The sequence below is a fragment of the Engystomops pustulosus genome, chromosome 5 (genome assembly GCF_040894005.1).
Source record: "Engystomops pustulosus chromosome 5, aEngPut4.maternal, whole genome shotgun sequence".
In the NCBI taxonomy this organism is placed as follows: Eukaryota; Metazoa; Chordata; class Amphibia; order Anura; family Leptodactylidae; genus Engystomops; species Engystomops pustulosus.
Window position 1 is genome coordinate 60,120,255 of NC_092415.1, and position 23,315 is coordinate 60,143,569.

At 43.5% G+C, this 23,315-nt stretch overlaps 1 protein-coding gene across 9 annotated transcripts in view; it reads right to left on the bottom strand.

The window, feature by feature from the left end:
• METTL4 (methyltransferase 4, N6-adenosine) overlaps positions 1 to 19,730 on the bottom strand; it is a 168,293-nt gene extending 148,563 nt beyond the window's left edge. For all 9 annotated transcript variants that reach the window (XR_011855727.1, XR_011855726.1, XR_011855728.1 and 6 more), the window contains exons 1-3: positions 19,486 to 19,730; positions 12,726 to 12,788; positions 706 to 1,075 (exon numbers count right to left, since the gene is read on the bottom strand). Coding sequence is in view for 6 of the 9 variants with exons in the window: in XM_072152125.1 (XP_072008226.1) it covers positions 706 to 1,075; positions 12,726 to 12,788; positions 19,486 to 19,707 (655 nt within the window). In the remaining 3 variants the exon portion in view is untranslated. The remainder of the gene's footprint in view (positions 1 to 705; positions 1,076 to 12,725; positions 12,789 to 19,485) is intronic.
• Positions 19,731 to 23,315: the final 3,585 nt, after the last annotated feature.

A 23,315-nucleotide genomic window follows, 5' to 3' on the forward strand; every position in this document is an offset into this window, starting at 1 on the left:
CATTGAAGTTTATGGGGGACATATATACGCCGTATATATGTTGGCCATATAGCGTATACGCCCCCCAAAAGGTTAGTGTGAAAGTAGCCTAAGAGCCAGGACAACACACAGTTAAAGCAGCGTGGTTATTTAACTCATCGTGCATGAAGGAGCCACCTTGATGAATTTTAAGCTTGTGTGCAGTGACCTTTAAGGGTCCTTTTACAATTCAAAGACTTGATATTGATTTTTCATTAAAATCTGCATCAAGTCTCCCATGCAATAAAAAAATGTATTTAACAATGTTTCAATGCTCCAAAAGTGCTAATCCACCACTCATCTGCAACAAAGTTCAGTGTTTAGTACTGGGCTGTAGAACTTTAGGTGACGTGTTTGTATTTCTCATCATAAGGCTCATTCACCTTCAAGAAAAAGTAACTAGACTATTAACAATAGAGAAAAGGGATTGTCTAGGAACATTTGTTTTTAATATAATTTCCTTTTTCTCCAATCCAGCTTGACACCCACACTCCTCTTTTGGTATACAGGGGCTTGTTGCGTTGACAATGCGCACCAGCCTAACACTGCATGCTCACCACAGAAGCCAGAAGAGAGGGATTATCTTTTTTTTTTTTTAAACACACCAAACAGTAAAAAAAATATTTCACGGACAACCTCATTAAATAACACAATGGTCGACACCGCAAGAGTAAGAAAAGTACTTACAATGCAGAAGGGGCTCCAAGTAAGACATATCTGACAGCAGAAAGCTACTTCTCGGTGGTAGGAGATATTTTTCACCCATTAGGTGAATGATTTGCGGACAATCAGATCGGTTTTCTGTTATTCGTGATAAAAAGTCTTGATCTTGAGAAAATGAGCTTCTTGTGCCAATCACATTCACAGTATATTCAGAAGAAACACAAGGAAGCTCCTTGGTCATATCACAGAGATCTGCCAAGTTCCTTTTGTTGCTGCACAGGTCTGACACAATTTTACATTGTTCTTCTTCTGTCCCAGAGGGTGAGCGAAGCAGCCCTTTCTTAAAGCCTTCTTCAATCAGCAGCCGTGATCCCTCTAAAATAAGATTACTTATCTGGAGGAAAAAAAAAAAGGAAAACAGACTTTACATCTCAGTACATAATAAGAAAAGATAATATAGGAACACTTACTTCTTGCACTAAAAGTGTCAGAGAATGACCAGGTTATGAAATAAAGTCCACGACTAGTCAGTGGTACTAAAAGGGGTCCTAAGGATAGGTTATTAATATTAGATCAGCATGGCTCTAACGATCAGTGCCCTTTGATGATCAGCTACCTGAATCGGTTAAGTCGGGAGTCCGGCTTCTGCCTCGCAGGCCTGAAACATGTCCATAAGTTACATGGATTGATTGCATTACGATCCGAGTAAATGTGGCTGAGCTACAATATCATACACAGCCACTATAATCTCTACAGCAATGTGGTGGGTTGGTTACCTGGAAGTAAAGATACCTTTCTATTTGTTATTATGATGCTTGTTCAGCCTCTATTCTGCTCCACAGAGAAGCAGATGTGGGAGGGGCCTATCCAGGCACATGCACAGCACTGACAGCGGCAGTTATTCCACAACTCATTGGCCTCGCCTCAGCGCTACAGAGAGCTCAGTTTTCACAGTCTCCTTCCACCTGCTGTGCTCAAATAGTCCCTGCATTTTTCTAGACCTCCGACATATTTACACTTTACTGTCCGCCCGACCGACCATGATGCTGTGAGAATACATCATTTTGTTCTACTTGTATCCATTGATTGTACAAAATAAGGTGCATTAATATGGACCTTTTTAGATGACTAATAAACTTTTGTATTTTTGTATGTTACTTTGGGGCCGTTAATTGCATCTCTTTCTGTGATAGATAGATAGATAGATAGATAGATAGATGACAGGTGATGCAGTTACCTTGTATCTGTTGCTGGAAGCTCCTGTGGAGCTGGTAAGCAGTGGCCATCACAGCACAATCTCTGCCCCTCCTCCTCTCTCATCTCCTATTGGCTGCAGTGTGTCAGCTGATCTCTCAGTGTGGAGAGGAGCTGTGAGCCCCTGGAGTGATCTGTAGTGCAGAGCAGCTGACTGACTCCTTGTGCGCAGACTCGGCCAGATCAGCTGTAACTCAGGACGGGACACAGCTACCACCAGGGGCGCCAGCAACCAGAACAAAAGGAGTTATCTCAGTAAGGTTGCAGATTTTGTAATAAGTGTAACTGGTGAAAGTACTTATGATTTACAAAATTTATGGCCTCTCTAAAGTAGGCGAAGTTATCACTAAGATGGCCGCCACTGGAAACTACAAGTTCCAAGATCCTTTAGTTCTCAGTAACTCCTCTTACCTCTTATCTTCTGCCCCCAGTGATGATGTAACAGACTGTGCTGCTCTGTTACCATAGTAATGATGTGTAACTGCCATCCTTGCACATCACCACAACACCGGCCACACTAGATGCACTGCAACCAACCGACTACAGCCAAACGTAGTGGTCCACATGATCTGTCCAGGCAGGTGCAGGACATGTGATGTGGACATGTGACCAGCGGCCATCTTCTGTCCTGTATCTGCTCCACAACGGACCGCGCGGAGGAAATTAACGGACTGATTAAAGGGCCAGTAGCATTTTAATTCTTCATTACAGTCTATGTCAGCACCATTTTCTGCTGAGGGGAGCAAAATTTTAAATAACAACTAATTACACATTAGCTTATATTTTGAGTTTCCATTTGTATATGAATTATGCTTATTCCTGGAATACCCCTTTAAGGTTTGGTCCAGGAAATCCCACAAATACACAGAGCAATTCTTGGGAAACAGGCTTTAGAAATTACCCTTCACTTGAATACAAGTTTGTAGGGATACAAAGGAGGAATAGAATAATACAATTTTATTGTTCTATTCCTCCTTTGTACCCCTAGAAGCTTGTATTCTATATATTTTTGGAGGTCACTATAGAAAAAAATCTCAATAATTTGCTGTTATTCTTACCCTTCACTTGGCATGAAAAGGGGTACAGCTTAAAGGACATCTACCACCAGGATCAGGGACTGTAAACCAAGCACACTGACACACATGTGCGTGCCCCCTCTGGCAGGATCAGGTCTCTTTTTAGATTATTGTGCCCTTGTTTTAAAGAAAAAAGGGTTTTAAGAACTATGCACATGAGTCTGCGGGCTTCAGTTTCCATTAACACCAATGGAGCCTGGAGCCTCAGGGTCATTTGCATAATTTTAAAGCATTCTTTTTTTTGTAAAAACTAAGGCAAAGCTAACAGTAAAGTAAATACAGGCGGTCCGCTACTACAGTATCCGTTTTTCATTTTAGGAAGTGTGAGCAGTTGTGAAATTGTTAAAGGGGACCCGTCATCAGGAGCTTTTTTTCTGGCTCCCCCATGTCCCTATGGAGAATAATGTACATATTGCCAAAGAGTTTTTATAGTAAAACTATCCTTTTCCTCCCCCAAAAAAGAAGATACGTTAGATGAAAGTTTATCTTTCTGTATGCAGTTCTGTGTCCCTAGTCCCATGGAAGTGGCCAGTGAGGAGTAGGGCAGACATGTATGACGTCCTGAAGGGGGACATAGGAGGTTTTTTTAAATTTGAAATTGATGCATTAGGGGAGGGGACCTGGAAACAGACCTGGATTAAAGCATCACCAACTCCTGGACAGTCTGTGGTGCAACGTGACATTGGTGGATAGAACAAGCCATTTGGGTCTGAGGTACGGGCTGACACTACAGCCGCATGAGGTCTACCACTGTCATGCAGCAGAAGGAATTCAGGGTCTACTGCACCTGCATATGATCTCACAATGAATCTGAGGACCTTACCCCAGTACCTAGCGGCCGTCAGGCTACCTCTGGCTAGAACATGGAGGGCTGTGCTGGCCTCCCCAGAAATCCTTCCCCACACAATTACTGATCCACTTCCACACCGGTTATCCTGGAGCATGTTGCAGGCAGCAGGACATTCTCCATTGCGCTTCTGCCAAGTCTGTCATATGCTCAGTGTGAACCTACTCAGTGTGTCAATGTCAAATCTGCCAATCTGGGTGTTCTCTGCCAAATGCCAATTGCCCTCATGCCACTCTCATGGAGTCAGTTTCTGACAGTTGGTGCAGACACATGGATATTAGGGGCCTGATGGGGGTCATTTTTCAGGGTTCTGGCAGTGCTACTGGGTATTTGCCCCCTAAAGTCCCCTCCATGTCTCCTGGTATCTGCTCTGGACACTGTGCTGAAAGACACAGCTTGCACTGATGTGCCATTCTGGATGAGCTGCACTACCAGAGCGAATTATTAGGGATGTAGACACCACATGCTACCTCTAGAGGCGAGAGCAATGATAAAATGCAAAAGTGACTAAAACAACAGCCAAAAAGGATAAAGAACAGAAAGCTAGTCTGTGTTCACCACCTATAGAACTACTCACTCATTTACAGAGGTTGTCATTTCTGCCTGTCTGTCCTATTTGCACAACAAATATTTATTCACAATCGGGGTTGATTCATAACTGGACAGGAGGTGGTCACAGAAGAGTAATCGACTTGGAGTTACATTGTGTTTAAGTGTTCCCTTTATGTTTTGAGCAGTGTAGAAATGACACATTAAAGTTTAGGGGGTTTAGCAAATATTTAGCACTGGGCTCAGCATCTTCTGCTCGGTGGGGTCCTGTAAGTCATCTATGTGTTCTATGTTCCCACCAGTTACTGCACTCACCAAGTAAAAGCAACAACCATTATTACTAGTAAATTATGCATACTGTGAAGAGATCCCTTCTAGAAAACATTCCGTAATTCAGTCAATGAAAAATTCAGCACCATCTATAATTCATAAAGACCTTGTTTGCAGAGTTTTACTACATCAGAAGGGTTTCATAATCAAATTCAAGGCTGCAGCCTCCCAAGCAGAGCCCTTCAAGGAGCATAATCTATACTGCACATACAAGTGAGATTTCTTTCATGCACGTTGGATATTAAAGAATTATCACCATTAACACCCATTTAGCACGTCCTCCTGTAGAGCGCTACAACTGGGAAAGAAATCTGCATTTTCATTCAAACGCCATTCAAAACCATCAAGATGATGAAATAATGTAGGATTCAGATACACTACAAGGCTTAAAGTTATGCTTTATGCCGGCTGTGCTTTTAAGAGGAGAAAGCTTTGAAGGTTTACTAAAGATCAGTACAAAGTGGAGCCATTATTGGAAAACAAATCTTGGAGAATATAAACTATAAATATCCCGCTGTGGTGTTTGCCATGAGAAGAAAAGAACGGCCGCTCTGTACTTTCATAGAAACTGCAAAGCCTATAAACAAGTCCAAACATGGACCCTGATCTCGTCTTAAAAAGCGGATTTTAATAATGGAAATCATGTGCTTCAATTTTTAATACAAAACGTTTTCACTGCAATTTAAGAGACACAAAAGAAAAGGCAAAGAAGCAAAAAAAACAGAGACATAAAGCAGTAACTTTTGATCAATTGAAATATCTGGAGGCTAAGGCGAAGGGTGTGACAAATCCCCCCCCCCACTGTGTTCTCAACTACAACGTTTACAAACTACATGCATAGCGGGTAGATACCGAACTGTACTGTGCAAAAGGTTGCATGTATAAACATAAAAAAGTTCCATGAGACATCCCACATCCTACAAACAGTAAGGGTTATTAAAGGAAACCTACCACATTAAAATGGTAGGTGTAAGATGCAAATACCGAGCACCATGTCAGGGTGAGCTGGTGCCGGAGCTTATTATCGTTAGTGTCCTAAACCGCTGTATCACAGTTTAAACACTTTTTAACCTTTAACCCCTTAAGGACGGAGGGTTTTCCGGCTCATTTCTCGCTCTCCAACTTCAAAAATCCATAACTTTTTCATTTTTACGTGTACAGACCTGTGTGAGGGCTTATTTTGTGCGTAACAAATTTTAGTTTCCCGTAATGTTATTTATTTTAACATGCCGTGTACTGCGAAGCTGAAAAAAAATTCCAAATGTGGAAAAATTGAAAAAAAACTGCACGTGCGTCACGTTCTTGTGGGCTCAGTTTTTACGACTTTCACTCTTCGCTCCAAATAACACGCCTACTTTATTCTTTGGTTCGGTGCGATCGCGGTGATACCAAATTTATATAGGTTTTATTGTGTTTTAATACATTTTCAAAAATTAAACAAATGTGTACAAAAAAGAAAAAAATTTTTTTGCCATCTTCTGACGCTAATAACTTTTTCATACTTTGGCGCACGGAAATGTGTGAGGGGTCATTTTTTGCGAAATGAGGCGACGTTTTCATTGCTACCATTTTGAGGTCTGTGCGACATTTTGATCATTTTTTATTTCATTTTTTATGTTATGTAAAAAGGTGTAAAAGTCGCATTTCGGACATTTGGGCGCCATTTCCCGCCTCGGAGGTCACCGCCGGCCGTAACCGTTTTTATATTTTGATAGATCGGGCATTTTGGGACGCGGCGATACCTAATATGTCTGTGATTTTTACTGTTTGTTATGTTTTATATCCGTTCTAGGGAAAGGGGGGTGATTTGAACTTTTAATATTTTATTAATTTTTTTTATTTTTTAAACTTTTTTTTTTCTTTTTTTTTTCACTATTTTTTAGACCATCTAGGGTACAATAACCCTAGATGATCAGATCGCTCCTACCATATAATGCAATACTACAGTATTGCAATATATGGCGTTTTTGCAGGTCTTACATTACAATGAGCCACTGGCTCATTGTAACGAACCTGCATAAACCATGTAGCCTCGTGTCAAGAGAAGACCCGAGGCTACCATGGTAACCGATCGCCGCCCCCCGATGACGTTCGGGGGCGTGGCGATCGAAAAAAAGATGGCGGCGCCCACGCGCCGCCGTCTTTTAAACGCCGCCCGCGACTTTGCGGGCGGCGTTTAGAGGGTTAATAGCCGCGATCGGTGCAAGCACCGACCGCGGTTATTAGCGGTGGGGGTTTTGTGCAAAATGCAAAAACCCCCACCTCTGTATGAAGAGGACTCAGCCCGTGAGCCCTCTTCATACATCCCTTATACCTCTGCGCCGTAGAGCTACGGCGCAGAGCGTTAAGGGGTTAATAATAATAATAATCTTTATTTATATAGCGCCATCAAATTACGTAGCGCTTTACAAATCATAGGGGACATATACAACTATATTACATTACAAAGAACAAATAGTCATATAGAACAATAGGAGGGATGGCCCTGCTCACAAGAGCTTACAGACTATAAGGATGAGGGGGTGACACAAGAGCTTACAGACTATGAGGATGAGGGGGTGACACAAGAGGTTGTATAATGGTCCAGCCATTCTTTATAAGGGAACAATATAAAATAATTTAATAAATAATTTACTAAACAACGATGTTGCTGCTTGAACCAGCCATCAGCCGCCATCTTATTTACAGGGTCCTAGGTGAAAAAGATTGCAAAGAAGCCTGGAGCTTGGTATATATCAGCTGTTTGCCAGATAACAGATGGGAGATAGGACATAGGATGGATTAGTAAAGGGAGAGTTGACATTTCACGCGGTTAGCGAGTGTGATAGGCTTGCCTAAAGAGATGGGTTTTAAGAGCACGTTTGAAGCTTTGGAGGGTGGGTATTAGTCTCAGAGTCTGGGGAAGGGCATTCCAGAGACTTGGTGCAACTCGGGAGAAGTCCTGGAGACATGCATGAGAGGTTCGAATTAAGGTAGAGATTAATCTAATGTCACTGGCAGATCGAAGAGCACGGGAAGGGCGATAGACTGAGATGAGAGAGGAGAGATAGGGAGGTGCAGCATTATTCAGAGCTTTGTGGATGAGGGTTATTATTTTAAAGTGAATACGGAAGGAGACAGGTAGCCAGTGCAGTGATTGGCACAAACTGGAGGCATCCGTGTAGCGTTTGGCCTGAAAGACGAGCCTGGCTGCTGCATTAAGAATAGATTGTAGAGGAGAGAGTTTAGAGAGTGGAAGACCAATTAGTAGGGAGTTACAGTAGTCTAGTAGAGAGTGAATAAGTGCAACAATTAGCATTTTAGAAGTTTCAAATGTCAGAAACGGCCGGATTCTGGAGATGTTTCTGAGATGCATCCGGCAAGAGCGAGCAATAGATTGAATATATGGTGAAAAAGAGAGGTCAGAGTCCAGCACAACCCCAAGACAGCAGGCCTGCTGCCTCGGTGCTATAGTGATCCCACAGACCGAGATGGAGAGGTCAGGGGTGGTTTGGTTAGTAGATGGTGGAAAGACAAGAAGTTCAGTCTTAGAAAGATGAAGTTTCAAGAAGAGAGAGGACATGATGTTAGAGACAGTAGAGAGACAGTCACTAGTGTTCTGGATAGCTGAAGCAGCTTCGGCGCACTAAGCGGTTTACGACACTAATGAAAATAAGCTCCAGCACCAGCTCACCCTGACATGGTGCTCGGTATTTGCATCTTACACCTACCATTTCATGTGGTAGGTTTCCTTTAAAGGAAACCTACCATGAGGAATCTACCGTGAGAAGTAAAAGTAGCTAAAGAAGCTAAAGTACAATATGCAGAGTAGCCAGAGCTCTGACTTCAGTCAGAAGACTTCGATTTAGGAAAATTATTATTTATTTACTGAATTTTCATTCCCTTTAATCAACACATGTACCCAGGGCTGTGGAGTCGGAGACAATTTTGGTGGAGTTTGAGTCGTGATAAAATTAACTCCAACTTTCTGTCCCATTCCTGATCTAAGGATTAAGGCAAGGTGTGAGCAACATTTATTGGTCCAAGGGCAATAATGTCATTATGCTCAACTTTAAAGAGGACCTGTCACCCCCAAAAAATACCCCCACCAAATATCTTCCCCCTAATCCTCTCCTCAGCCCTTTTATATTTATAAAATTTCTATTAAAATTTTTGTGTGCAAACTTTGTTTTAATCGATCCGACCTCTTACCAAATAAGAGGTCGGATCCTTGTACAGGACACCTGGCAGTCGGCTGTATTCATGAGTGGGGGCGGCCGACGCACCCCCTCCACGCCCCTGTCAGACGGGGACCTGTAATAATAGCCAGCAGCGCATATATTGCGCAATCGTGCAGCAGGTTCCCTTTAAAAAAAGGCTTAGCATGTCATGCATATATACACATCGTACATGAAGGATTGACGTGTTTTGGCTGGTGAAACCTTAGTCATGATCTAAAAACAACTAGTAACATAGTAACTTTTTTAACCAATTCCTGGGTCCTTTCCTGCGGCAGCAGAGGACCCGGGCAGGAGCTGAGCATCAGGTGAGGACCCGGGAACAGTGAGAACTTCAGCTGCACTCACCACTACCTGGCCTCCTGCACCAATGAATAGTTCCATCAGTTATGTTACTTCAGTTATGGAAGTGGTCATTGTACTCACTGAGGGTGCGGTCACACGTCACATTTAACGCATGCGTTTAAAAACGCATTGCAAAAGCTGAAAAGTGATTTGCCTAATTAAACAGCTATTAACACATGTGTTTACAAAACGCAACTGTTAACGCATCGTTAACACATGCGTTTGTTAAAGCAATGTTAACACACGTGTTAGCGCAAGCGTCAACGTTTGCATTTTGTAAACACACTTGTTAACAGCTGTTTAATTAGGCAAATCACTCTTCAGCTATTGCAATGCATTTTTAAATGCATGCGTTAAACGCGACGTGTGACCGCACCCTGACTGTCAGCAGCTTGCAGACCGCAATCCATGGCTTGATGAGCTGCACGTGGCCAGTCAGCACAGCTTGTGCACTTCTGATCCCCCTTTTAGTTTAGATGAATAAGAATGCCTGTATTTATCTTGGTACTGCTAGCGTTACCAGGGAACCAGGACTGTGGAGTCAGAGTCGCGGAGTCGAATCCCATTTTGGTGGACGGCACAAAGCGTGAAGGAGTTAAAGTCAAGTTACATTGCAAGGGATTTGTGGAAGTTGGAGGAATGGGCGGAGAAATGGTTGATGAGGTTTAATGTAGATAAATGTAAAGTTATGTACTTGGGCCATGGATATAAAAAGTACAATTATGTTCTAAACAGTCAATTACTTGGTACAACTGGAGCTGATCAGGCGGCTGCTGCTAAAGCAAACAAAATTATGGGATGTATCAATAGAGGAATAGATTCTCATGATAAAGACATAGTTTTGCCCAAATCTCTGGTCAGACCACACATGGAATAGTGTGTACAGTTTTGGGCACCAGTGTATTAAAAAAAAAAAAAAAAAAAAGGACATGGTAGAACTGGAACGGGTGCAGAGAAGAGCAACCAAGACTATTAGGGGAATGGGGGGACTAGAATACAATGACTGATTACAAAATTTGGGATTATTCCGTTTAGAAAAATTACGACTGAGGGGAGACCTCATTACAATGTACAAATACCTGAACGGACAGTACAAGGATCTCACCAAAGATCTTTTTATACGTAGGCCTGTGACCAGGACAAGGGGGCATCCTCTACGCTTAGAGGAGAGGCGATTTTACCATCACCATAGACAAAGGTTCTTTACTGTACGAGCAGTGAGACTATGGAACTCTCTGCCGCAGGAGGTTGTTATGGCGGACTCTATGTACATGTTCAAGAGAGGCCTGGATGCCTTTCTGGAGAGGAAAAATATCACGGGTTATGGGGATAAAACATTTATTTAATTCTTAAAGGTTGGACTTTATGGACTTGCGTCTTTTTCCAGCCTTATATACTATGATACTATACGGGTTATACACAGATTACCATGTGGAAGGTATTAACCCCTTCAAAACATTCTACATGAACATTCTATTTGAACATTCCATGTACAGATAGCAAATTTATAGACATCAAGACAGTCACCACCTTCAATTGGTTATATCTTCTAAACTGTCGTACCTAGAAACACAATTCTGTTATCTCATTAGAGAGAACCTCCCCTTTAATACCATATCAGGATTTTGTTTCTTGGTGCCACAGAACTAGAGATATCAACTCAGGAATTGAAAGTTGTATATAAATACATTTCCGGTTCTGTGGCACCAAGAAACACAATCCTAACATACCGTATATACTCGTCTATAAGCCGAGACCCCTAATTTTACCACAAAAAACGGGGAAAACCTATTGACTCAAATATAAACCGAGGGTGGGAAATGCATTGGTCACAGCCCCCCCAGTATATAACCTGCCCCCCAGTATCTAGCTGGCCACCCAGCCCCTGCCCCCCAGTATCTAGCTAGCCAGCCCCTGCCCCCAGCATCTAGCAAGCCAGCCAGCCCCTGCCCCCCCAGTATCTAGCTAGCCAGCCTGCCCCTGCCCCCCAGTATCTAGCTAGCCAGCCAGCCCCTGCCCCCCAGTATCTAGCTAGCCAGCCAGCCCCTGCCCCCCAGTATCTAGCTAGCCAGCCAGCCCCTGCCCCAGTATCTAGCTAGCCAGCCAGCCCCTGCCCCAGTATCTAGCTAGCCAGCCCCTGCCCCAGTATATAGCCAGCCCCTGCCCCAGTATACAGCCAGCCCCTGCCCCAGTATACAGCCAGCAAGCCCCTGCCCCAGTATATAGCCAGCAAGCCCCTGCCCCAGTATACAGCCAGCCAGCACCTGCCCCAGTATATAGCCAGCCAGCACCTGCCCCAGTATATAGCCAGCCAGCACCTGCCCCAGTATATAGCCAGCCAGCACCTGCCCCAGTATATAGCCAGCCAGCACCTGCCCCAGTATATAGCCAGCCAGCACCTGCCCCAGTATATAGCCAGCACCTGCCCTAGTATATAGCCAGCCAGCACCTGCCCCAGTATATAGCCAGCAAGCCCCTGCCCCAGTATATAGCCAGCAAGCCCCTGCCCCAGTATATAGCCAGCCAGCCCCTGTGCCCCAGTATACAGCCAGCCAGCCCCTGTGCCCCAGTATACAGCCAGCCCCTGTGCCCCAGTATACAGCCAGCCCCTGTGCCCCAGTATACAGCCAACCCTCTACCCAGTTATGTAGGAGGCCTTCATCCCGTTATACTGCCGTCCCCCCACCCCGTTATACAGTTGATAAATTTCAAAACTCGCCTTTCCGGCTCCCCCACAGGTCTTGTGTGATGCGTTGGTCGATCCGGCTGTCAGCACACACAATAATATTGCAGCGGCTGCAGCTGACGTCAGAGCCTGTGACGTCACACGGACCTCCCGCTGACCGACAGATCACACAGGAGACCTGCGGGGGCGCCGGAAAGTTTTGATTTTTTTTTTTACTCCAGTATAAGCCGAGTTTAGGTGTTTCAGCACATTTTTTGTGCTCAAAAACTCGGCTTATACTCGAGTATATAATATTAAACAGGAGATTCTCTTTAATAGGATAACAGAATTGTGTTTCTAGGTACCACAGTTCAGAAGATTTAACCGCTTGAAGTGAGCCCCAGAAGAGACTCACATAGACATTGTGCATATTTATAACACATTTTGGCAAAGGATGCTGTTAACATTTCCATTTACAAACAGAATATTAACAACATTTGAATTTTGTAAACACAATGTTAACGGAATGTTAACACATTGTAAATGCATTGTGTTAACATTGTGTTTTGTAAGTTGGCAAACCTCCTCTCCAGCTGCTGTACTAACGTGATGTAAATGCCGTGTGTGAAAGCAGCCTCAGGCACCACAGACACTCAGACACAAATGGTTAATTTTATTGATAAGGGACTAGTAGAGGTTTATAAGGTTTATTTCTATAGGCAGGATGTTTTTACCACTATATTTGCCATTACGTCACTTACCTTTTTATGATACTCCAAGGCATCCAATTCCCCTTGATTATAAGTATTTGATGCTTTGCGTTTCTGTAAGAATATCAAAATACATTTTACTGCCATGACATTATTAGAGGGGTTCTCTACAGTAATAACAGCTTATCTAACACTGCTGATAACATCTTTTATGACTCTGCTACTACCCACGTGGCATGCTGTTCTAGTTTTGATTTTTTTTTTTTTGGAAAAGAAAAGATTAAAAAAAAAAAAAAACACCTCTTTGACTTCTTAAAGAGTAACTGTAAAGTCATAATGATTTTACCAAATTATTATATGTGATTCCCCCTTTAAAAACAAAAGGAATGATTCCTACTTTGTGCTGCTTGCCCTTTTCTTTCTAAAGTTATGGCATTTTCTGTTCTGAAAGCGTTTGACACTAGAGGTGAAGTGGGGAGAGACTAATGTCTGTCAGTCTATGCCCTCAGGCTGAGGCCAGTTAGCTTGCCCACAGATCCCATGATGTCTTGTGTTCTTTCTTAAAGTAATTTAGCATTAAAGGTGTATTCCCACGAAGTGAAGTTTCTTAAATATACTCAGGATAACAAAATAACACATTCTCCAATTCACTGTTATTAACAACAAAAATAGCATTTCCCATATATAATTCCAACCTGTCTATCAGTACTGGTGAATACAATTTCAGTTGCCCATTGACACCACCCTATTACTTCTGACTTGGGGGTCAGGGGGGCGATGGAGCCGAGTTTTTCTCTCTCTCTGCTCCCTGTACTCTAGTCCCATTCCTTGCAGTACAAGACGGAGCTCACACATACACAGACACTGACTTCCTGCTGGTAGCAGCGTGAGGAGAACTACAAGCTGCAGACAGATAAGTTCTTTATCTAGGGAGGCACATCAAGAAGGAAAAGCAGATGTAGCGTGTTGTGGAAGAGCAGACATGTAGGAGGGCTGTGTCATTGTGTGTAATAGGCATCTCATGGATCCAGAGATCGCGATAACGCCTCTACAAGCGTCTATGACGCTTGTAGAGGCCGATTTACCCTTCCAAAAAACCGCCAAGCGTATAAATACGCTTAGTGGTTATCTGCCGGCTGGGTGCTTGGCTGCCGGCGCTTGCTGCCCAGGATCGCAGCTCACTCGGCAACACCCACAATATAGTGCCGTCCCTCCTCTCCTGCCCAGCTATCTTGCGGCTCCGATGGAAAGTCATGTGACCGGAGCACAGGTCACATGACGTTCTACATCGGCCGCGGGCTGAAGCAGTGAGTAGCTCCGCCCATCCCCCCCCATGGCCGTGTGCGACCGTGCACACAGAGCTATGAATGAGATTGGGCTGTCTATGTGACAGCCCAATCTTGTAGCCAGAGCAGCCCCTGTATACAGCGAGAGGCTGCAGGGAAGGTGCTATATGCATCCTCCCTGCATGACTCTGTATACAGATCACTGATAACAGTGATCCAATAGACTGTTACCATTAGGTCACTGTTATCTGTGATCTATATATAAGTTTAGCAGGGAACACATGCGACCTTGTAAAAAAAAAAAAAAATGTAATTAAAAAAAAACCAAAAAAATTACATTAAAAGTAAAATTAAACAGTTTTAAAAAAGCGATATGTCCCCACGCCCCCCCCCCCCAAAAAAAAATTTAATAAGTTTAGCGGTGTCACGCATCAGCCAGGTCTATGGGGGAGGGGGTCCTGGGGGTGGAGTGTCTGCGGCCAGCGTCAGCTGTCGCCCGCTCTGTGGGTGGGGTCTGGGGCTCAGCGTCAGCCCTGGCCCACTTTGTGGGTGGTGGGGTCTTGGGCCGGCGTCGGCTCTGGCCCTCTCTGTGGGTGGGGTCTGGGGCTCAGTGTCAGCGCAGGGCCGCTCTTTGGGTGGTGGGGGGATCTGGGGCCAGAGTGTGCCCTGGCCCGCTCTGTGGGTGGAGGGTTCTTGGGCCGGCATCAGCTCTGGCCCGCTCTGTGGGTGATGGTAGGGGTCTGGGGCTCAACGTCAACCCTGGCCCGCTCTGTGGGTGGTGGTGGGGGTCTGGGGCCAGCGTCAGCTCTGGCCCACTTTATGGGTGGAGGGGTCTTGGGCGGGCGTCAGCTCTGGCCCTCTCTGTGGGTGGGGTCTGGGGCGCAGCTTCAGCCTTGGGCAACTCTGTGGGTGGTTGGGGGTCTGGGGTCGGCCCCAAATAGTACTATAATTGTCCCAAGAAGCTACAAAAACAGGGGCTGTAACAAATTTTCTTCTATAAATAGACATCTACAATAATAATAATAATCTTTATTTATATAGCGCCATCATATTCCGTAGCGCTTTACAAATCATAGGGGACATATACAAATATATTACATTACAAAGAACAAACAGTCATATGGAACAAAAGTTTATTAACACTATATACGACTAGGAGTTATATATTTGTATTACTGAAAATTTCATACTCCTCCTCGGCTGAGATTACTCCTCAAAAATGTTGAGAGGAGTATTATTACCCTTCTGGAAAAATGTTAGTGCGACCTCTGCATGGATCCCATCATCTCTGATCTGTCTCATCTCTTTCTATGTGGTGACAGCCTGGCATCTTCCATCATACGGAGGAGCATGTAATAAGTGTTAGAAATAAACCAGTTACATGAAGTCTATGCTAGTGCTGTGTGTGCACTAAGGTTTAATAGCTTATCTGCACAGAGCTGGTACTGCCGATGACAAGGTAGGGGAAAGGCTGCAGAATGAGGTTCAAAGAGAGACAGAGAAAGTTCTGTAAAATCACAGACTGGGATGGAGGGACTGATTGGAAACAGTTACATACATGTAACAAAGATAATAGGCAAATTTGTGGAAAAAAAATGTTAGTTACTCTAAGGATGTAGCCTTTCTTTATTTCCCACTCTATAAATTCTATAACTTTTTCATTTTTTCATGAACAAAGCTGTGCGAGGGCTTAATTTCTGTGTAACAAACTTTACTTCTCACTGATTTATTTATTATTTATTATATACCGTGTAGTGGGAAGCTAGAGAGACTATTCCAAAAGTGGTGTGTGGGGAAATTGGTGAAAAAAAATGCATTTGTTTCTTGTGGGCTCAGTTTTTACAACTTTCACTGTGTGCTCCAAATGATACATCTACTTTATTCTTTGGTTCAGTACGATCACGGTCATACCAAAGTTATATAGGTTTTATTGTGTTATTTTCACAAATTAAAACGCTAATAGCTTTTTCATACTTTGTTGTACCGAGCTATGTGAGGTGTAAATTTGATCAATTTTAATGACATTTTTTATGTGCTATAAAACTGAGTTTTATTTTTTTTTACTTTTTATTTTTTACTATTTCTTAGTCCCACTAGCGCGCGGGTGTCGGGCCTCAGCCTGATTGCATATGCGTTTCCAGTGAAGTGCATGCGATTGGTAACCAGCACCCAGTGTCTTGCATTATTGTTACATACGGTAATATTATTATACTGTTACCGTGGCCTGCACCGGGCACATGAAATGAGTTTGCATTCGATTATGTTAATACTCGTTTTTTTATTTGTATATGTTCCACATGATCTTTACTGCGCTGCGATATATCATGGTGCAATATAAAGTATTATTGTTGGAAAATAAGCAGAAATTGCTTAAAATGCTACAAAAATGGTTTCCATTGCCCGAAAAGAAGCTCTGAATGGGCCCTACAATAACCTGTATAAGTTATAAGATTCCCTATAAAACGCCCACTATCCCATAATTTGTAAAGTGTGGAAAGAAACATGGTCTCCACTTTGCCCAGCAGATGGCAGTGATGTTACAGAACATCTGGAAGCCTTTACTGCATCTATGGAGGCTAAAAGACTCCAAATATAGGACACAACACCCTTAATGGCCCTCGTCTATGGAACTGACATGAGCTGCGGTTATTAAAATCTGTAACATATTAATTTTGTGCTGCTGATGTTCTCTGACATTGTATTTCGTCCATTTCCACTGTGGGCTGTATGGGATGAGGCAGCCACGTGTACAATTACCCTGAAGTTAAGTTCATTGGTGGCGTTTACATAGAGTATTGAAACACAATAAAACAGTGTATAGATCTGTGTGTGATCCCTACTACTGCTGTATAGCAGTCTATAGGAGGCAGTGACACTGCAGTGTATAGAGCGGTGTGTGATCCCTACTACTGGTGTATAGCAGTCTATAGGAGGCCGAGACACTGTAGTGTATAGATCTGTGTGTGATCCCTACTACTGGTGTATAGCAGTCTATAGTAGGCAGTGACACTGCAGTGTATAGAGCGGTGTGTGATCCCTACTACTGGTGTATAGCAGTCTATAGGAGGCCGAGACACTGTAGTGTATAGATCTGTGTGTGATCCCTACTACTGGTGTATAGCAGTCTATAGTAGGCAGTGACACTGCAGTGTATAGAGCGGTGTGTGATCCCTACTACTGGTGTATAGCAGTCTATAGGAGGCCGAGACACTGCAGTGTATAGAGCTGTGTGATCCCTACTACTGGTGTATAGCAGTCTATAGGAGGCAGTGACACTGCAGTGTATAGATCTGTGTGTGATCCCTACTACTGGTGTATAGCAGTCTATAGTAGGCAGTGACACTGCAGTGTATAGAGCGGTGTGTGATCCCTACTACTGGTGTATAGCAGTCTATAGGAGGTAGTGACACTGCAGTGTATAGAGCTGTGTGATCCCTACTACTGGTGTATAGCAGTCTATAGGAGGCAGTGACACTGCAGTGAATAGAGCTGTGGCGATCCCTACTACTGGTGTATAGCAGTCTATAGGAGGCAGTGACACTGCAGTGTATAGAGCTGTGTGATCCCTACTACTGGTGTATAGCAGTCTATAGGAGGCAGTGACACTGCAGTGTATAGAGCGGTGTGTGATCCCTACTACTGGTGTATAGCAGTCTATAGGAGGCCGAGACACTGTAGTGTATAGATCTGTGTGTGATCCCTACTACTGGTGTATAGCAGTCTATAGTAGGCAGTGACACTGCAGTGTATAGAGCGGTGTGTGATCCCTACTACTGGTGTATAGCAGTCTATAGGAGGCCGAGACACTGCAGTGTATAGAGCTGTGTGATCCCTACTACTGGTGTATAGCAGTCTATAGGAGGCAGTGACACTGCAGTGTATAGATCTGTGTGTGATCCCTACTACTGGTGTATAGCAGTCTATAGTAGGCAGTGACACTGCAGTGTATAGAGCGGTGTGTGATCCCTACTACTGGTGTATAGCAGTCTATAGGAGGTAGTGACACTGCAGTGTATAGAGCTGTGTGATCCCTACTACTGGTGTATAGCAGTCTATAGGAGGCAGTGACACTGCAGTGTATAGAGCTGTGGCGATCCCTACTACTGGTGTATAGCAGTCTATAGGAGGCAGTGACACTGCAGTGTATAGAGCTGTGTGATCCCTACTACTGGTGTATAGCAGTCTATAGGAGGCAGTGACACTGCAGTGTATAGAGCGGTGTGTGATCCCTACTACTGGTGTATAGCAGTCTATAGGAGGTAGTGACACTGCAGTGTATAGAGCTGTGTGATCCCTACTACTGGTGTATAGCAGTCTATAGGAGGCAGTGACACGGCAGTGTATAGAGCTGTGTGATCCCTACTACTGGTGTATAGCAGTCTATAGGAGGCAGTGACACTGCAGTGTATAGAGCTGTGGTGATCCCTACTACTGGTGTATAGCAGTCTCTAGGAGGCAGTGACACTGCAGTGTATAGAGCTGTGTGATCCCTACTACTGGTGTATAGCAGTCTATAGGAGGCAGTGACACTGCAGTGTATAGAGCTGTGGTGATCCCTACTACTGGTGTATAGCAGTCTATAGGAGGCAGTGACACGGCAGTGTATAGAGCGGTGTGTGATCCCTACTACTGGTGTATAGCAGTCTATAGGAGGTAGTGACACTGCAGTGTATAGAGCTGTGTGATCCCTACTACTGGTGTATAGCAGTCTATAGGAGGCAGTGACACTGCAGTGTATAGAGCGTTGTGTGATCCCTACTACTGGTGTATAGCAGTCTATAGGAGGCAGTGACACTGCAGTGTATAGAGCGTTGTGTGATCCCTACTACTGGTGTATAGCAGTCTATAGGAGGCAGTGACACTGCAGTGTATAGAGCGGTGTGTGATCCCTACTACTGGTGTATAGCAGTCTATAGGAGGTAGTGACACTGCAGTGTATAGAGCTGTGTGATCCCTACTACTGGTGTATAGCAGTCTATAGGAGGCAGTGACACGGCAGTGTATAGAGCTGTGTGATCCCTACTACTGGTGTATAGCAGTCTATAGGAGGCAGTGACACTGCAGTGTATAGAGCTGTGGTGATCCCTACTACTGGTGTATAGCAGTCTATAGGAGGCAGTGACACTGCAGTGTATAGAGCTGTGTGATCCCTACTACTGGTGTATAGCAGTCTATAGGAGGCAGTGACACTGCAGTGTATAGAGCTGTGGTGATCCCTACTACTGGTGTATAGCAGTCTATAGGAGGCAGTGACACGGCAGTGTATAGAGCGGTGTGTGATCCCTACTACTGGTGTATAGCAGTCTATAGGAGGTAGTGACACTGCAGTGTATAGAGCTGTGTGATCCCTACTACTGGTGTATAGCAGTCTATAGGAGGCAGTGACACTGCAGTGTATAGAGCGTTGTGTGATCCCTACTACTGGTGTATAGCAGTCTATAGGAGGCAGTGACACTGCAGTGTATAGAGCGTTGTGTGATCCCTACTACTGGTGTATAGCAGTCTATAGGAGGCAGTGACAGTACCTTTCTGACCCTTGTGCGCCGGCTGGGGGCGCTGTCCTCCTGCCTCTGACTCTCTGGGGCCGGGGGAGGCTGCACACTGATATAAGGCTTGTGGAGACTGAAGAGATCGTTTCTGAACCTGTAATAGGATTTGGGAGACACCCCTCCAGCTTGGTACCACTTGTTGAGAAGAGGCAATTCATCCAGCAGCCACCCTGCGGCGCTCTCACACACCACTGCCATGTGAGCGGATAACAGCGCCTTTCCACTTACAACGGCTGTGACTCCTACTGGGGGGATGACGCGCGCGGCCGTGACTACTACTAGGAGAAGGGTGGGGGGTGAAATGAACACATTTCTTCCTGTTCGCAGCGTTAACATCCCTCTGCGCAGGCGCAGTGAATTTCTCCTGAAGCTAAACTGCACACTGCGCCATCTGTTGGTGTAAAGTGAAACTGCATCATCTATAGTTCCTGCAGTCAATAGACCTGTGTATCCATTAAAATCTATTACCACGGTATGAAAGAAGGTTATTCTGAGGGCCCCGGCTTCTCTTCTGCTTCTGTTTTCAATTTACGCTCTTTTAGAAAGCAGATTGTGAATTAGGGCCAATTTCCATCTGCTTTCTCACTGACCGTTTTGCAGTTTATCGTTTCTCCCAGTGGTTAGAATGGACTTGTCGCCGTTAGGCCTTCCCTTATTTCAGAGGACAGTTGGCCACTAACTGCGGGGCCACGGAACACCTCCGCGTGTCACTCCTGGGATCACTCCTTTGTCTGTGTACCACCGCCTGTGGTTTGTATATATTTTTTTACTACATCTATATGTGCTATTTTAATAAAGAATAATTATAGACATTTAGTGTGTTTTGGCTTTATTCCCACTCAGTTGGGGTACAATAGGTTTCAGTATGAAAACTCCTATGGATAACTGATGGAACAAACTGATACAAATCAGGACCATCTGTTTTACATAGAAGGCAATGTAAACATTCTGACAGAAAGGAATCTTCTGTTCACCTTTAGTTAGTTCTGAAGAAAAAGTTGTTCAGCAATTTGCATCAAAAAACAGAAGCCTAACGGAAGATGTGAAAACGTATACGGATCCAAGTCCATTGTAATCAATGGAAAAAGAACGGATCCGTTATATATCTGTTTCTAAATGGAAACTGCAAAATGGAAGCAAAACCACAGATGTGAACGGGCCTTTAGGGTGCAGCACACGTTCAGTTTTTCAGATGCAGTTTTTGAAGCGAAAAGCAGATGTGGATGATAATGGAACAGAACATCTCAGTAAGGCCCCTTCCACACTTGCGTTGCAGTTCACGTCAGAGTTTGATCAGGGTTTGGTCAGTGAAAAACGCGCATTTTGCATCAGTTTTCAGTCAGTGTTTGTTCAGTGTCTCAGTTTTTCACGCGCGTTTTCAATGCAATTTCAATGCGTTTTTCACGCACAGAAAATGCGCGTGAAATGGACTCAGGACTGAGCTCTATCTTTTCTATGGCAATTGATGCGTGAAAAACGCATTGCACTTGCATTGCACTTACAAGTGTCTCAGAGTGCAATGCGTTTTTGATGCGTCTCCATAGACTTGTATGGTGCGTTTTTCACGCGCGTGACTTGCAAAAGTAGAGCATGTCGAGATTTAAACGCGCGTTAAAAAAAATGCGCGAGTGTGCATGAAAAAAAATGCAAGTCTGAAAAGACCCATTAGTTACAATGGGTCAGAGTGCAATGCAAGTTCTGCGCGCCAAAAGCACGCGCAGAAAACGCACGTGAAAAACGCAAGTGTGAAAGGGGCCTAAGAAGTGCTGCTCCCCCACTATTTTTACTCCACTCCTGGTTTGGCCATTAAAAAACAGCATCTGATAGCATTGATGCATTCCAAAGGCTTCAGCCTTGATCACATGTTGAGGTTACATTGCGTTTTAGCAGATGCAGTGGAAACACAATGGGGCACATTTACTTACCCGGTCCTGAAACGCTCTGCAACGTTTGATGCCCAATTCCTCCCGAGTGTACTGATACCCCATATTTGATAGCAAACTGCTGTATAGGCGCACAGCCGAGCATAGGATCAAAGCAGCGCTATTCACAGCAGATTTGTATCGTCACATTTTACAAGCTATAAATTTTAATTTTTTTTTGTTAATGTGAACATATGAGGCTTATTATGTAAGGGATGATATACAATGTACAGATAATTCATTTTGGGGGGGTCTTAAGCTTATTTATGAGATTTTATTAACTATTTCAGGGGGGACACAAACAAAATCATCAATTTTTATTTTGGATTTTTAGCACTTTTTTTTCCCCCGCTCACCGTATGAAATAATATAACATCTTTATTCTCTGGTTCATTACTATTACGGTGATGAACTCATTTATATAGTTTTTCTTATCTTTGCTCAATTTTACTGAGCAAAACCAATATTGAGGTCACGTGACCACCTGGTCTAAAGGGGTTAATCAGAGCTGCTGGGAGACCCAGTACAGCTCTGATTAACTTTGCCCCTAACAGGGGGTCCTTTTCCCCTGTAAGGCAGACGGCACACGTGGCGTATAGAATCAGTTTTTGGTCAGTTTTTAAGCAGTCCGTTAAAAAACGCATGTGTTCTTGACCGGTTTTACCGGTTAAGAAATGGATGCGTTTTCAAAAAACGCATGCGCTTTTTAACCCCTAGGGGACACAGCCTATTTTGGCCTTAAGGACGCGGCCCCATTCTTCAAATCTGACCTGTGTCACTATAAGTGGTTATAGTTTTGGAACGCTATGAGATATCCAGGGGATTTTGAGATTGTTTTCTCGTGACACATTGTACTTCAAATTAGTTTAAAAATTTGGATGATATCTTTTGTGTTTAGTTATGAAAAAAAACTAAATTTGGCAAAAATTTGGAAAAATTCTTTATTTTCAACGTTCTAAATTCTCTACTTTTGATGCAGATAGTCATAGCACCCAAATAAATTCATAACTTACATTTCCCAAATGTCTGCTTTATGTTGGCATGGTTTTTTAAGATTCCACATATTTTACTAGAATGTTATGAGGCTCAGAATTTAGGTATCATTTTTCAAATTTTTTGTAAAATCACCAAAACCCGTATTTAGATGGACCTGCTCAACTTCTAATTGACACTGAGAGGCCTAAATAATAGTGAGACTCGTAAATTACCCCATTATGGAAACTACACCCCTCAACGTATGAAAAACCACTTTTAAGAAGTTTGTTAACGCTTTACGTGTTTTATAGGGGTTAAAACAAAATGGAGGTGCAGTCTGCAAATTGTAATATTTTTTCACAATACACTCATTTTGGGTGGAAAATTAAACATTTACAATGGATTAAATGAATAAAGGCTCCACAAAGTTTGTTACCCAATTTCTCCCGAGTACACGCATACCCTATATGTGGTGGTAACCTGCTGTATGGGCGCACGGCCGGGCATAGAAGGGAAGGAGGCGCCATCCAGATGAGATTTGCTATGTCACATTGTACAGGCTATAATTTTTTTCTTTTTTTAATGTGGACCTATAGGGGCTTATTTCTTTTGCCACATGAGATGCACTTTTCTGGTACGTAATTTGGGGGAATCTATAGGCTAATTGGTGAGATTTTATTAACTCTTTGTTGGTGGAGGAAATGAAAATCATCACTTTTCAGGAAGATTTTTATGGGGTTTTTTTTTTGGCTGTTTACCATACCATAAAAATAGTATATTATTTTTATTCTATGGGTCGCCACGATTACAAAAAGACCTCATTTATATAGATTTTTTATTTTTTTCCCATTTTTAGTGCATAAAAAGTAATTTGGCAAAAATGTTGTTAATTTTAGCATCACCGTCTTT